This window comes from Saccostrea echinata, unplaced genomic scaffold, assembly GCF_033153115.1.
Source record: "Saccostrea echinata isolate AGI-Se365-2 ecotype Australia unplaced genomic scaffold, CSIRO_AGI_Sech_v1 ptg000002l, whole genome shotgun sequence".
Lineage (NCBI taxonomy): Eukaryota > Metazoa > Mollusca > Bivalvia > Ostreida > Ostreidae > Saccostrea > Saccostrea echinata.
In genome coordinates, this window is record NW_026889751.1 from 5,584,285 (window position 1) to 5,599,764 (window position 15,480).

Genomic DNA, 15,480 nt, shown 5'->3' on the forward strand with positions numbered 1-15,480 from the left:
AACCGATTTATTCAGAAGAGAAAATCAATTAAAAATACCCCGACAGGAACAAGACATTCTTCTTTCACACCTTTTGTTACAGTGTATTGGAAAACACCCCCCTTATTATTCTATATAAAGACTTCGGCGCTCGAAAAAGTCGGATATAATTACTCGTGCTCTATATAATTGTATAATAAAGATTAAAATATTTCATGTTAATCTATAAAGGTGGTCGATCTGACCTCGTCGTCGGGTTACTGGTAGGCTTATAGTCGTCAGGTTCACAAATGGCGATGTCCTGCATATCAACTTTAAACTGTGCAAAAAAACTTTTCTATGTGACTTAAAAAATAATAAGTATTCCCACACACTCCTTATGGTTTTCTTCTGGTTTATTTTTATTTAAAAAATTAAATTATTTTCCAGTTTGATTTCTGGCTACTTTAACCAAGTTATGTGGTCCATTTTTATCGGTAATAAACATTATAAAAATTATCCAAAATTTGATGCACTGGGTGAACAGACCAGGAAATATATTTACAGTAAATTTTCCTTAAGACCCCCCCCCCCCCCCCCACTTTTTGATATTGTAAGGTCAAGCACAGGATTCCAGGATTCAAACAGTATTAAATAAAGTTTTTTTTAGCTCATCTGAGCCAAAGGCTCAAGTGAGCTTTTCTGATCAAAATTTGTCCGTTGTCTGTCGTCGTTGTTGTCGTAAACTTTTCACATTTTCATCTTCTTCTCAAGAACCACTGGGCCAATTTCAACCAAACTTGCCACAAAGTATCCTTGGGTAAAGGGGATTCAAGTTTGTTCAAATGAAGGGTCACGCCTTCTTCCAAGGGGAGATAATTAAGAATTTGTGAAAAATTAATGGCATCATTAAAAAATCTTCTTCTGAAGAACCACTGTGCTTGAAAATATGAAACTTACGTGGAAGCATCCTCAGGTAGTGTAGATTCAAGTTTGTTCAAATCATGACCCCTGGGGGTCGGGTGGGGCCACAATGGGCGATCAAAGTTTTACATAGGAATATATAGGAAAAATCTTTAAAAATCTTCTTCTCAAGAACAGCAAAGCCATGATTGGTCATATTTATATGGTAGCATCCTCAGATAGTGTAGATTCAAGTCTGTTCAAATCGTGACCCCTGGGGGTCGGGTGGGGCCACAATGGGCGATCAAAGTTTTACATAGGAATATATAGGAAAAATCTTTAAAAATCTTCTTCTCAAGAACAGCAAAGCCATGATTGGTCATATTTACAAGGAACCATCCTCAGATAGTGTAGATTCAAGTCTGTTCAAATCATGACCTCCGGGGGTCGGGTGGGGCCAGATTGGGCGATCAAAGTTTTACATAGGAACACGTGGTAAAAATCTTTTTAAAAATACTATTTCTTAAGAACAGCAAAGCCATGATATGCATATTCATATGGAAGCATTCTTAGATAGTGTACATTAAAGTTTGTTCAAACATGACCCCTGGGGGTCGGGTGGGGACACAATGGGTGATCAAAGTTATACATAGGAATACATAGGTTAAATCTTTAAAAATCTTCTACTCAAGAACAGCAAAGCCATGATTGGTCATATTTAAATGGAAGCATCCTCAGATAATGTAGATTCAAATTTGTTCAATTCATGACCCCCCCCCCCCACACACACACACACACACACTTTTATATTTAAACTTTTCAACCTTTCAAGACTGAACCGATTTCTGCTTTTTTCTAGCCATAGTGCTCAGGGGAGCAATGTGGCCCCTGGGCCTCTTGTTGGGCTAGTCAAACTTTTTTGGAAGTTGCCCCCCCCCCCACCATACTTTTGAAACCGTTGCTAGGGGCCTGGGTTTTGACCGTCCTTCTGTACTTTTTTCATTTCCTGAAAAAGTAAGAAATGATGAGAAAAAAATACAAGTTTAATACACTATACTCAGAAAAAAAGGGGTGCCCCCCACCCCCCCCCCCCGCGTTTTACGGGCCTGAAGCCTCAAGTGCCCGTTCGATTATGATGTTTTTGGAATACAAATGTGTTAACAAAACAATCTGGAGGTAGTCTAAGGGCAATCATTATGAGAAGTTGTTGAATAGGTTACGCAGAAGAAACGGTAACTTTTACGAAAAATCCATCAAAAAAGGGAGGCAAACCTTGTAAACTGGATTTATCTGGAGGGATGTAAAAAGTGCCGTCACAAAGGGAATGTTCAGCTTACAATTACCGTTTATAAAATGAGGGAAAGGGAGGGACCAATGCTTACTATTAGTTATAAACTGTCGTCTTGAATGTTTCTTAATTTCAAAATACTACAAAGTCGTTTATTTTCTATACTGAGAGAGAGTCGTCGTCGGAAATTTCGAATAACTACAACGTACCCCTGCTTAATGCCACTTGGGAAAAACAAGCAAAAACATTTCAATGCATTCTTTATTCAAGATTAGACTTTTCCAGTGTAGTGGTGATATTTCATGTAGTCCGAATAAAGCACTTTGAATACAGCTTTTACTCCTTGATTCAGCACCATGTGTAACTGAGAAATCACGTGGTTGTCACATATGTCCAGAATAGCATATATTGCAGGCATCAAAGCACGCTACAAAATAAAATTCAATATTTATTAAGCATTATAAGGCATTATAAATAAAATTAAAGTTTTTTTACTTCATGCAAATAATTATTTGGCTTGCTCCATGTACATGTACATAAATATATATTGTTGTCTACTTTCCTTGTAAGATATCTATACAAACTTTTAACATTTAATCTCATATTAAACCAAGATCAAGGTCACGACGTAAAATTTGTTGTTACATATAACGGTCTTGTCACATGGAACACAAATTTGAAATACAACTGGAATCTTTTGAAGTTAGTTGTTACATTGTAAATAATGCAACAGCTTTAAAAGTGGGGAGGGACTTCCCCTAAAAATCCAACAAGCAAAAAAAGTCAACTGCCCAAACTTGAATATCCTATTTCGTGTGTGTGTGCTGGGGGGGGGGGGGGTTGTAGTATTGGACCTTTCTGAAATAAATACAGTAATGGGCATTGAAATGATAAAATTTCTCGTAAGAATGGAACATTTTGAGCTTTTCTTGAACTCTGGTTGTTACATAATAACAGGTCATTTTCTTCAGAATAGAAAACATAGGTAATCAAAGATTACGAAGCTCATCTCGACGAATGTTATCAGTATAAGTAATGCAAATCTCACATCATATTTTCTTTATATTTAGTGTGCATCCTGAAAACAATATTCATGCAATTTCTGTGCAAGTAGGTCTTATAGTTCATTGGGAATTGATCTGTTCCAAAAACTTTAACCTGTTCACTAATGAAGAAAATGTCTTTCATTTCCTACATCCGAAAGCAAGTCTGAAATTGTTCATCCTTAGATGCATCATCCATGCAAGTTCAATCATAACAGGCCATATAATTATAGAGCTATTCCAAAAACATTGCCATGGTCACTCATTTGGAAAATGTAGGTCAGATCCAGCATCCGAAGCAAGTCTGGTAGTGTCCATCCCTAGATGCATCATCCATGCAAGTTTGGTCCACGTAAGGCTTATAGTTACTTTGGAATGGACCTGCTACAAAAACTTTAACCTGGTCACTCATCTGGAAAATGTTGGTCAGATCCAGCATGTGAAGCAAGTTTGGTAGTGTCCATCCTTAGATGCATCATCCATGCAAGTTTGGTCCAGGTAGGGCTTATACTTACTTGGGAATGGACCTGCTCAAAAACTTTAAGATGGTCACTCATCTGGAAAATGTAGGTCAGATCCAGCATCCGAAGCAAGTCTGGTAGTGTCCATCCCTAGATGCATCATCCATGCAAGTTTGGTCTAGGAACTTGAAGGGCTTACAGTTACTTGGAAATGGACCTGCCCCAAAAACTTTAAGCTGGTCACTCATCTGGAAAATGTAGGTCAGATTCAGCATCCGAAGCAAGTCTGGTAGTGTCCATCCTTAGATGCATCATCCATGCAAGTTTGGTCCAGGTACGGCTTATAGTTACTTGGAAATGGACCTGCTCCAAAAACTTTAAGCTGGTCACTCATCTGAAAAATGTAGGTCAGATCCAGTATCCTAAGCAAGTCTGGTTGTGTCCATCCCTAGATGCATCACCCATGCAAGTTTGGTCCAGGTAGGGCTTATAGTTACTTGGGAATGGACTTGCTCCTAAAACTTTAACCTGGATGCCGACGCTAACGCCTACGCCAATGCCGGGGGTGTAGCATAAGCTCATCTCGACTTTGTCATGGTGAGCTAAAAAAACGGTCAAATGGTTCATGAATTCTATGAATACAATATCCAATCAGATTGGCCGTCTATATAAAGATCGAGTAAACACGTGTTCGATAGGATGCATGATGTGTTGTGATTTTAATAAACATGATAATTATAAATTCATAATTATATGTAGGTTTGTAGCTATGTTGCAATACGCGAGTTTTACATAAACGGGGAGTCTCCTAACTTCATAAAATTCCCATTTCACTAAAACTCTTGTTGCTCTTCACAGAGAGTGTTTTTTTTTTTTATTCCTTGTTTATTTTTGGGGGGATGAATGGGGGGGGGGGCTATATGCCAAGTTTTTTTTCTGTTCATGGATTTTCTTGCCATATTATAAATGAAAGAAAAAGTGAGCAAGCTCACATACCCCACGCTCCCCCAAAACTCGACAATGCAACATGTACTGAATAGCATAGTGCATTTTAAATACACAGTATAATTCAAATAGGGGCATTACTTGCAAAAAATCATCACATCAAAACTTCTTGCATATAAGGACATTCAAATCTTTGTATGTTACAAATTTAAATGGGCTGAAGTTTCTAGATAAATAATGGAATCAAAATTTCTTGGTAATATACAAATCTATACATTATGTCTGAAATACCTACAAAGTTTCAGGAAATTCAGTGCAGGAGTTATGCTGACAAACTGTTATTTAAATTCCTCAGTGATTTCAATTTGTTAATGAGTGTAAGTCCATGTCCAACAACAACTTACACATTTAAATAGTTGATGGAAACAAAATTATGATGTACTCATATGAATGTTTATATACTGTACTTATGAAATTATTTAAGGCAAAGCACCAATTTGAGGGGGATGGGTGGGGGGTGGGGGTGGGGGGGGGGGGGTTGAGAACTATCCAAGATTAAAGATTTTATGTGTGTGTTAAATCATTAATATTTTGATCTCAAAATCAATAGGGGTCTTTTAAGGTCATAAAATATTTCACATAAAATGTCATTACAAAGGCTGATTCCAGTGTGGATTTCCTTATTACCTAGCTGGAAAGTTTCTTCAATAATACAAAACTCTTAGGGCAAAAATAACGGAATCCGAATTTCCTGGTAATATGCACATCTACACACTGTGTCCTAAATATCTGCAAAGTTTGATGAAATTCTGTGCAGCGGTTTAAATGGAGTTGCGCCGACAAATTGTTCATCTCTATATTCAAGATATAGCCAAAATCTAAGTTGAAAGTGCCGAAATTCCCAGAAAAATGAAGGAATCGGAATTTCCTGGTAATATGCACATCTACACATTGTGTCCTAAATATCTGCAAAAGTTGACGAAATTCTGTGCAGTGGTTTAAAAGGAGTTGTGCTGACAAACTGTTCATCTCTATATTCAAGATATGGCCAAATATCTAAGTTGAAAAGTGCCGAAATTCCCAGAAAAATAAAGGAATCGGAATTTCCTGGTAATATGCACATCTACACATTGTGTCCTAAATATCTGCAAGTTTGACGAAATTCTGTGCAGCGGTTTAGGAGGAGTTGCACTGACAAACTGTTCATCTCTATATTCAAGACATGGCCAAAAATCTAAGTTGAAAAGTGTCGAAATTCCCAGAAAAAATAAAGGAATCGGAATTTCCTGGTAATATGCACATCTACACATTGTGTCCTAAATATCTGCAAAGTTTGACGAAATTCTGTGCAGCGGTTTAGGAGGAGTTGCACTGAGAAACTGTTCATCTCTATATTCAAGATATGGCCAAAAATCTAAGTTGAAAAGTGCCGAAATTCTCAGAAAAAATAAAGGAATCGGAATTTCCTGGTAGTTTGCACATCTACACATTGTGTCCTAAATATCTGCAAAGTTTGACGAAATTCTGTGCAGCGGTTTAGGAGGAGTTGCGCTGACAAGAAAAACAGGACTGACGGACTGACTGACTGACTGACTGACGGACGGGTCAAAAGCATTATACCCCCCGCAACTAGTTGCGTGGGGTATAATAACAAATAATATTTTCTATTACCTTGACAGTTGGAAGTAGTGTCATTTTTTGAACCTCTGATACAAAATTAGATACCAAATAAACTGCTACCTTGGAGAAATCTAGCTTATGAGAAGCTATCAGAACATATAACCTGTAAAAATACAAAAACAATGAGCATAATAAATTATGATATATATATATATATATATATATATATATATATATATATATATATATATATATATATATATATATATATATATGTTTTAATGTTATTACCATTCACATCAACCTGCAAAGGTAATCTTGCAATATTTGTGCTCAAATGATTATCATCTAATGTCAGACATCTCACATTAAATCATTTTATTTTTCTATTTTCATGTTTGCTGTTGAACATAGAATTGAATTAGAATCACTATTAAAACAAACAAAAAAAAAATATACCACAATGCTCACCTGAGTCATATTTCTTTATGAAGAAATGGACATGCAGTCATGTACAAAAAAACTAATAGTCATAATTGACGGAAAACATTAAAAATTGTGAATTTGCTATATTTTTCATGATCAATTTGTTATATATATATATATATATAGAGAGAGAGAGAGAGAGAGAGAGAGAGGAAATAAATGGGTCCCTAGAACTTAAGGACTTAGCTATAAATGAATTTTACTGCATATTCATTTTTGAATGGGGAAAAGGGGGGGGGGGGGGGGCAGAAAAAAAACCGATATGAAAAATCTTTGACCAGCATTTAATAAATAAAATTGTTACAAACCCTATTTCATTCCTTGGCTTTGACCAGCATTAAATAAATAAAATTGTTAGAAACCCTTCATTTCTTGAGGAGTCGGGGTTAGATTCCAACTTTTACCACAAACTTTTGGATACATAAAGATGGGGCAATTTAAGCATATTAGAATGGGGGGGGGGGGGTTAACAGGCCTTTCAAATAACATTTTTATATCATTTTCTTACAGTCTAATTTAAAGGTCATAAGAAACAGTTCTCAACCTTAGGATATTAAACAATGAAATCTGAGTTAACTCCTTGTATAGTAGCTTCATGAACTTCAAGAGTGAAGAAATTTAAAAACACATTTACAAGAAGATAAGAATGTGAAAACTCTCAGAGAGACCACAATCATTACAGACACTAAATTACTCTTATAAAATTTTTGGTAGATCTCAGACTTTTCTGAAAGTCCATCAATTACTTTCATTGTTCAAAGGTTTTCCACAAAGGGGTTAAAAAGTTCGAATGAATGCTACAAATTGTATGTAAGACATATCAAACTAGAAATATGTCCATAAGACATGAATGCCCTACCAAGGGTATATTACTGATGCAACATGAAAATCTGTATGAGTGTATGAAGTTTGATGAGAATATCTTGAATAGTTTCTTTAAAATTGAAATTGAAATCTAAAAAAAATGGATATAGATGATAAATTCTTGTCAAATTATGTATAAGTGCATAAGCTTACATAAAAGTATCTTAAATGGTTTCTTTAAGACTAAGCAAAAAGCAAATTAAGGAAGAGTGAGGTCAAGGTCACATGAAAATTTAAGGTCAAACTTTTTTGATGCAGTTGAATAGCTCTCACTAATATTTATCAGCATATTAAGTTTGATAAAAATATCTTGAATGGTTATTTAAAACTGAGCTAAACACTAATTTAAGAAAAATGAGGTCAAAGTCAAAGGAAAGGTTCAAGGTCAAAATGTTGATGCAGTTGAATAGTTTACTTCAGTATGTATCAGCATATGAAGTTTGATTACACTTTCTTGAATGGTTTCTTTAATGGTTTCTTTAAAAATGAGCTAAACATTAATTTCAGAAAAGTGAGGGCAAGGTCAAAGGAAAGACCAAGGTAAAAAAAATGTTGATGCAGTTAAGTAGGTCTCATCAGTACGTATCAGCATATGAAAGTTTTATTACACTATCTTGAATGGTTTCTTCAAAACAGAGCTAAGCACTAATTTAAGAAAAGTTAGGTCAAGGTCAAATGAAAGGTCAAGGTCAAAAATGCTCTCAAAAATGTTGATGCAGTTGAATAGCTCTCACCAATATGTATCAGCTATGAAGGTTGATAGAAATATTTTGAATGGTACCTTTGAAACTAAGCTACACACTAATTTAAGAAAAATGAGGTTAAGGTCAGAGGAAAGGTCAAATTAAAAAAATGATGATGCAGTTTAATACATGTAGCTCTCTTCGGTATATATCAGCATATGACGTTTGATTACACTTTCTTGAATGGTTTCTTTAAAACTGAGCTAAAAACTAAATTAAGAAAAAAGGAAGTCAAGGTCAAAGGAAAGGTCAAGTTAAAAAAAATGATAATGCAGTTGAACAGCTCTCATCAATATTTATAACATATGCAGTTTGATAAAAATATCTTGAACAGTGTCTTTGAAACTGAGGTTGAAATGAGCTAAATGCAAAGCATGGAAGAAGGACAGAAGATGGACATGACAAACTCTATATGCCTCGGCCATATTCATGGCATGTACATACACACTTTGATCAGAAAAACTCACTTTGGCCACATGCCCAGGTGAGCTAAGATGTATAGCATCAATACAGACATAAATGGATGTTGACATTTATGTGACCTTCTTTTTAATTAATAAGAATAAGACTATTTTAGAAAAAACAAAAAGTCTACTGTCTTACTTGTTGAGGTTATGTGCACAATTTCTGGCCTCAGTTGCAGTATTTGTTTCAATCAATATTTCTTGGTTTCCCATTGCTATGACAAACTTCATCAAACGTTGCATATTAAGGAAACTCAGATAACATATAACAATTAATAAAAAGCACATATGTTTCCCCTTCCTCCTCCTAACAGAGCAACTAGAAAATCTGGATAGCTGGCCTTTATGTTTGTTTTCATTTAAAATCAGTTCTGGCACAACAACACAAATTAATAGTTTTGTATTATTCTAAGTGACTTCCACAAGGGTCAAAGAGAGCCTTTTACTTTCAAAGAAGAGTGTGACATTATAGAGAAAGTAAAAATCATTTATAATTAAATATTGCTTCTTGGTTAGTACACATTCAATATAATGAATTTTATAGGGTTTCTTGCAAACAGTAATAGCAACCATACTTTGTTCCTTTCCAAAATCACAAAAGAGAATTTTTTTTTTTATCTCAACACATGTTCTTTTCTTCAAAAGGATATGGTTAGCACAGCTGATGAAGGTCGGTATGACACTGAGGGCTGCCTCTGTATGGTGTACCATCATGGAAGTCAACACCGCACATACAGCATTGAATGCTGGGTAATGAGATGAGGTGCATAATGGGATATATGCACAACTTTGTAGAGCCAATGTAGCACACTGGGAGGACATCAAAGACTGAAAAAAAAGCAATAAAATGAAATCAAATAAATGTTAATATAATTTACACAGAACCATTTGCATGAAAAAAATTGGTCAACTATCAAAACAAGTTTTCGTTAAGATCAAGTTTCATGAGCAGTTTAAATTAATGATAAAGATATTTGGAGAATTGGTTATTTATTCAGAGAACAAATACAATAACATTTTAAATGACCACATTAAAGATGGTTCACTGAAAAGTGCATTACCTATGACAAATCCTTTTCAAATATGTACTTTGATTTTTGACCTCAAGACCTTGAAGTTTGATCTACTTTTCAAAAATTTTAACCTCAGTAATAACTTTTAAATGAGAGAAGATAGGGCTTTCATATTTCACATGTGCATTAATATTATGAGAAGATCTATTTTAAATATACTTTGATTTTTGATCTCATGGTCTTGAAGTTTATAGACATAGTTTTCAAATACTTTAACCTTGGCCATACATTTTGTACCTGAAAAGACAGGGCTTTCATATTTTTACATGTGCATTACCTGAATCAAGATAAACACTTTGATTTTGAAGTTTGATTTACTTCTCAAATAAATTAACTTGGCTTTGCACCAGAACATTCTTCTTCAAAAAATATATAACTTCCATTCAGCATGATGGACAAACAAGCTAGGACATACAGTTTGGTTCAATGCACTGCACCCCACCTTCTAAAAACCCTAAAGTCCTTGCCACTAATCTGAAAAATATGTAGGTCAAATCCAGTATCTTAGACCACTCTATTATTGTGCATCCCTTGATGCATCATCCATGCAAGTTTGGTTCAGGTAGGCCTTAGAGTTTCTTGGAAATGAACCTGATTCAAATATACTTTAAGCTGGTCACTCATCTGGAAAAAGTAGGGCAAATCCCACATCCAAACAACTCAGATAGTGTGTATCAATATATGTATCTTCAGTGCAAAGTTGGTTAGCAAAGGGCTTATAGTCACTTTAGAATGAACCAGAAACTTTAACCTGGTCACTTATCTAGAAAATATAGGTCAAATTCAACATCCAAAGCAAGTCCAGTAGTTTGAATCCTTAGATGTATCATCAGTGCAAGTTTGGTCAACTCAAGGCAAATAATTATTTAGAATGAATCTGCTCCAAAAACTTTTGCCTGGTCACTCATTCGGAAAATGTAGGTCAGATCCAGCATCCGAAGCAAGTCTAGTAGTGTGCATCCTTAGATGTATCATCCATGCAAATTTGTTCAATAAGGGGCTTAAAGTTTTTTGGAAATGAGACCAGCTCCAAAAACATTAACTTGGTCATTCTTTAGCTGAAATTGCAACATATCTGAAACCTTGACTGGTACAATGAAATATACCGGAGGCATTGTCCATGTATCTGTGATTAAATATAAGGCATAGAAGTACTTGATAAGAAATCTGCTCCAAAAAATTTAACCTGGGATGCTGAGGTCTAGGGTATTACATAAGCCCCACCCCCACCCCACCCACCCACTTGCTGAGGTGAGCTAGTAAAAATGATACAGTTAATAATTAACACCTAATTGATTATCAAATTTGGTATGATATCATCTGTTATGTACAATCTGCAGTCAAAAGGACATAAGAATGTTTCTATTCCATACACAACATGCTTCTGAAGTACATGAAAATGTCACAAGATCATTTTCTGTTTAATGTTCTAGGTCAATTAATTCTGTATTTATTTTAATCTATAAAATACCACGTAACAATGTAATACAAGGCTACAAAACAAACTGCACTTTTGTATATTTGTTGGATGGAATGTCATAAGATGTATGTCTTAAAGGACTTATCGCATGTTTCTAAATTATTTGAAATTAAAAGCGTAAAATGTTCCTTATGACCACAGTTTATAAATTTTGTGTGTAACTGCAGATAAACCGTGGTAATTAACCAATTATTCACTCAAATGAAAACCCCTGATTTAAAAATCTAAGTTAATTAGATAGCAATCATGTGACCCTGTGACACGATATGAAATTGAACATCCAACCTTATATATTAGAATTGTCAGCAAGAAAAATATGAAAAATTTCTTAACATTGTAAAAATAGCAGCGACGATAGCAAGGGAGACGCGGCGAAGACGAAGAAACTCACCATCGCAATACAATTTGATTTGTCATCTTATCATCTTATTAACTTATTTGATTCACAAGTTTAATATTCTATAACTTTGTTATTCTTCGTTTTTAAAATGATATTGATTTATGCAAGTTTTGTAAAGGATGGCGGTCTTGAAAAATAATTTTCCGATTACGAAACATTGCCTGAATCAGAGCTACAGATTCTAAATTTTTGGAATGAAAAAACGAAAATATCTCAAAAGCCTTACACCTTAGACCTAGTAAACATTTCTATAGTAATTGAAAAGCAGTCGTTAGGAATTATTTTTTCGGCATTTTTCGTAAGTAAGCTGCATTTTTCGTTGATAATTCCAGAAATAGTGTGCATATTTTCATCTCTCTATCACTGAATTGTCGCTTATAACGTCAGAGCAGTATTTCACCGAAATCCGACTGAAATATGCATATTGCTATACCGTATTTGAATTTCAACTCTCAATATCTCATAAAATATGCTTTCAACAACGTTTATTGTATTCAGTATTTTAATAAACAAGTTTGTAGATAATATTTCTCATAAAATTATGATTTTTGAAAGATCATGCGATAAGTCCTTAAAGCAAAAATAGTCAGTCAATTCTTGTTATCTTGAATGGGTGAAACAAAATAAAACCTGAGATATCCCAGGATTCGAGATATTGAGGGTAAAATACCTAAAGAATAAATGGTGGGTACTTCACAAGCACTTCAACATATCCATGGTATTTGAGATATAGGTGATTGAGATACTGAAGTTCAACTGTATTAATACTATTGTCCATGCAAAGAAACCTGGTTATGTGATGCTAATGAACTCGAACATTAGCCAAATAAGTTTAAAATCTAAGTGATGGTGCCAATGGAGATTCCTGATTATGCTTTTGATCACTTTGCTTATTAGGTTGGCATTTATTTACACTGAAAGAATTTTTCCTACCGATAAAATTATATATTATACATAGCTATATTGCACATTTATCATTATTACAAATCTGGCTTTGGAGCAGTAATCATATAAAATACTGACTTTTGCATTACATAAAATTTCTGAATTCAATTTATTATGATAAGAAATTCCCTGTGTAGAGCCTTCCAACTGTGTGAATGCCCATTGTGAGACAACTCATTGGATTAGTAAGTACATGTACCTTATCAAAAAAGACTAACTTGAGAGTGATAATTTTTGTAAAATTTTATTTTCCCTAGAAATTCAGAGTCTTAAAGTAAAATTTTGTCTACTTTTTAAAGTTTTAACATTTGTATTTTAATCTACATTATTGTATTACAAGACATTCTGATGTAAATCATATCAATAAAATTGAATTGAAATTAAAATTAATTGGTTTACGGTCACTACACACTCTCTATGCTTTAAATCCAAAACACAGATGTTTTAATATGACTTTGATCTTGTATTAAGAAAACTGGTCAACATCACTGCACAACCTCTATCCATGGGCACTTTGTGTCTTAAGTTTGAGCAAGACTGGGCCAAGGGGAGAGAAAATATTCAAAACAAGGATTTAACACAGTGATTTTTTTTACCTTCGCTTTTGATCTATGTTTGAAGACTGAGTTGTCTGCGGATTTTTCTGTTTGCCCAATCATACCAATGAGCAAACCGTTGGTGTGAATGGTCCACAGGGGATACTTAGTCCTCCATGGCACCTGATCCCGCCTCTGATGTTTTTTAGAGGTCCGTGTTTGCTCTGCTTCCGATTTGTGTTGTTTCAGTGGACTTTTGAGCTTGATTACTGTTCGTTATCTCCACATTTCATCCAAAGATTTGTTTTAAATGTCACTACTTTTACTCTGTAAGTGAAGGATAAGCAAGACAAGGCCAAGGAGGAAAAAGAAGACAAAGATGTTTTACCTTGACCTTTGATCCAGAAACTTGGTTCAAGATCACTGCATACCCTCTAACCATGGGCAATCTATGGGTGAAGTCTGAGCTTGACTGGGCCAAGGGAGGAGAAAATATGCTTTGGACATATGAAATTTGATGGACAGATAGACAGCTGGACATACTGATCACTTCAGGGTAAACACAGAGCTGGGTCCTTATAAATAATTCTTGTAGATACCATGTTTAGATCACTCTCTTTTATTTACAGTCATTAACTTTACACATCAACATTAATTGTCATGAAGAAGTGGGATGGTTGTTTATAAAAGCTAAATGCAAAGCTTTAATTAAGACCCATTTATAGTATCTTGTCAATCACAGCCAATAATTGTACATAATACTACTGAATTTTTAATCAACATCTCTGGTGAGACTGTAAGCTATATGAGATTAAGACTTAAAGTAGATTTTATACTTTTTTCAGTCTGAATTTCAGTGTAAAGTAAAAATATTTAATGAAAATTAACAGAAAGGTTAAGACACATAGCATGTCAAAAGTATTTTAAGGAAAAGCATTTTGAAACATATAATTTATTTTTATTTCAGTTATAATCAAACTTTTGTATATTGAACAAAATTAAACTGGAAACCAACACCTTAAGGTTGAAATTACCGAAGATTCTCACGAGTGGATACCACGTGATATTCAATAGGGTCTGGATCAAAAGTAGTAAACACCAACACTTCGTGAGAATGCACAAGTGAATTTATTTAGTTGACAGGTTTCGACCAGAGACGGTCGTCATCAGAATAAGATTCACCCTCGATCACCTTAAGATTTGATTCCATGATTTAAAACCACACTATATATAGATATGCTTCTATATTAATTTGACTAATATGAATCCCGCTAATCTTGAGGTTTCTTTACTTTTTCCTATGCAGATCAACATAAAATTGTTGCACTACCTGGCCGAGAGGGGCCAATTAAGATGTAAACAAACAAACAAGATTTTACACTTCATGTGAATGTTTCCATATAAATGCAACTTAAACTTAAGGCCTGCTGAAAAGTAACTTTTTAAAGTACTTGAATATATATACAGAAAGTATGCTTTTGTTCAAATCTTATGTCTTCTATTACAGATAATCTTGACAAGAAGCTTTAATGACCCAACTCTATTTTCACTATTTCCTACATAACTTCCCCTTGAAGGACTGGCATTTTCAAATATTAATTATCTTTATTCCATTTGAACCATCAAGAGCAATTGAATAATCCAAATCAAAATTTGAATCACAGAATCACCGGTATGCGTGTTGATGTGAACATTCTTTAAAAGGTTCGAACATCTAATTCAGAGAAACTGTAGGAGTAGCATATTCAAATATAAAATATACTTTATAATTACCATGGCAAAAAAGTTAAACAAAATTTAAAAAAAAAACTACACATGAATCTTGTGTATCATAATAAAATCAGACCAAAACTGTAGAATGAGGAGCATTTTGCAAGAATTTCACAGAATAATCTTTTTGTATTCATGATACGGCAACATTAGTTGTTATCAAAATAAAAACAAATTATTTTTTATTATTACTATGAACCAAAATGTATTAAAATCAGCCAATATCACATAAGCTCCTCTGGTCTATGACCAGTAGAGCAAAAGGGAGTGTAAATTACTTTATTTCATGTATTGAAAAACAAATAGCTATAAATATATGTTTTAATTAAACCTGTAAATTAAAAAAAGGTAAACTAACACACATACATGTGTACATGCATCTTAAAAGAAGCTTCTAGGAGCCATTAAACCATAAATCACAAAACATTGACAGAGCAATAATTCTGAAATGTACGATTAGATATGCACAGTACTTGGTACATTAAAAGCTTTTGTTCAGTC

At 34.2% G+C, this 15,480-nt stretch overlaps 1 protein-coding gene across 1 annotated transcript in view; it reads right to left on the reverse strand.

Moving 5' to 3' along the window:
• Positions 1 to 2,394: 2,394 nt before the first annotated feature.
• Positions 2,395 to 15,480, reverse strand: part of LOC133203809 (unhealthy ribosome biogenesis protein 2 homolog) — a 55,319-nt gene continuing 42,233 nt past the window's right edge. The window contains exons 27-30 of the mRNA XM_061339598.1: positions 9,426 to 9,603; positions 8,915 to 9,011; positions 6,270 to 6,381; positions 2,395 to 2,576 (exon numbers count right to left, since the gene is read on the reverse strand). Of these exons, the coding sequence (XP_061195582.1) occupies positions 2,421 to 2,576; positions 6,270 to 6,381; positions 8,915 to 9,011; positions 9,426 to 9,603 (543 nt within the window). The 3' untranslated portion in view covers positions 2,395 to 2,420. The remainder of the gene's footprint in view (positions 2,577 to 6,269; positions 6,382 to 8,914; positions 9,012 to 9,425; positions 9,604 to 15,480) is intronic.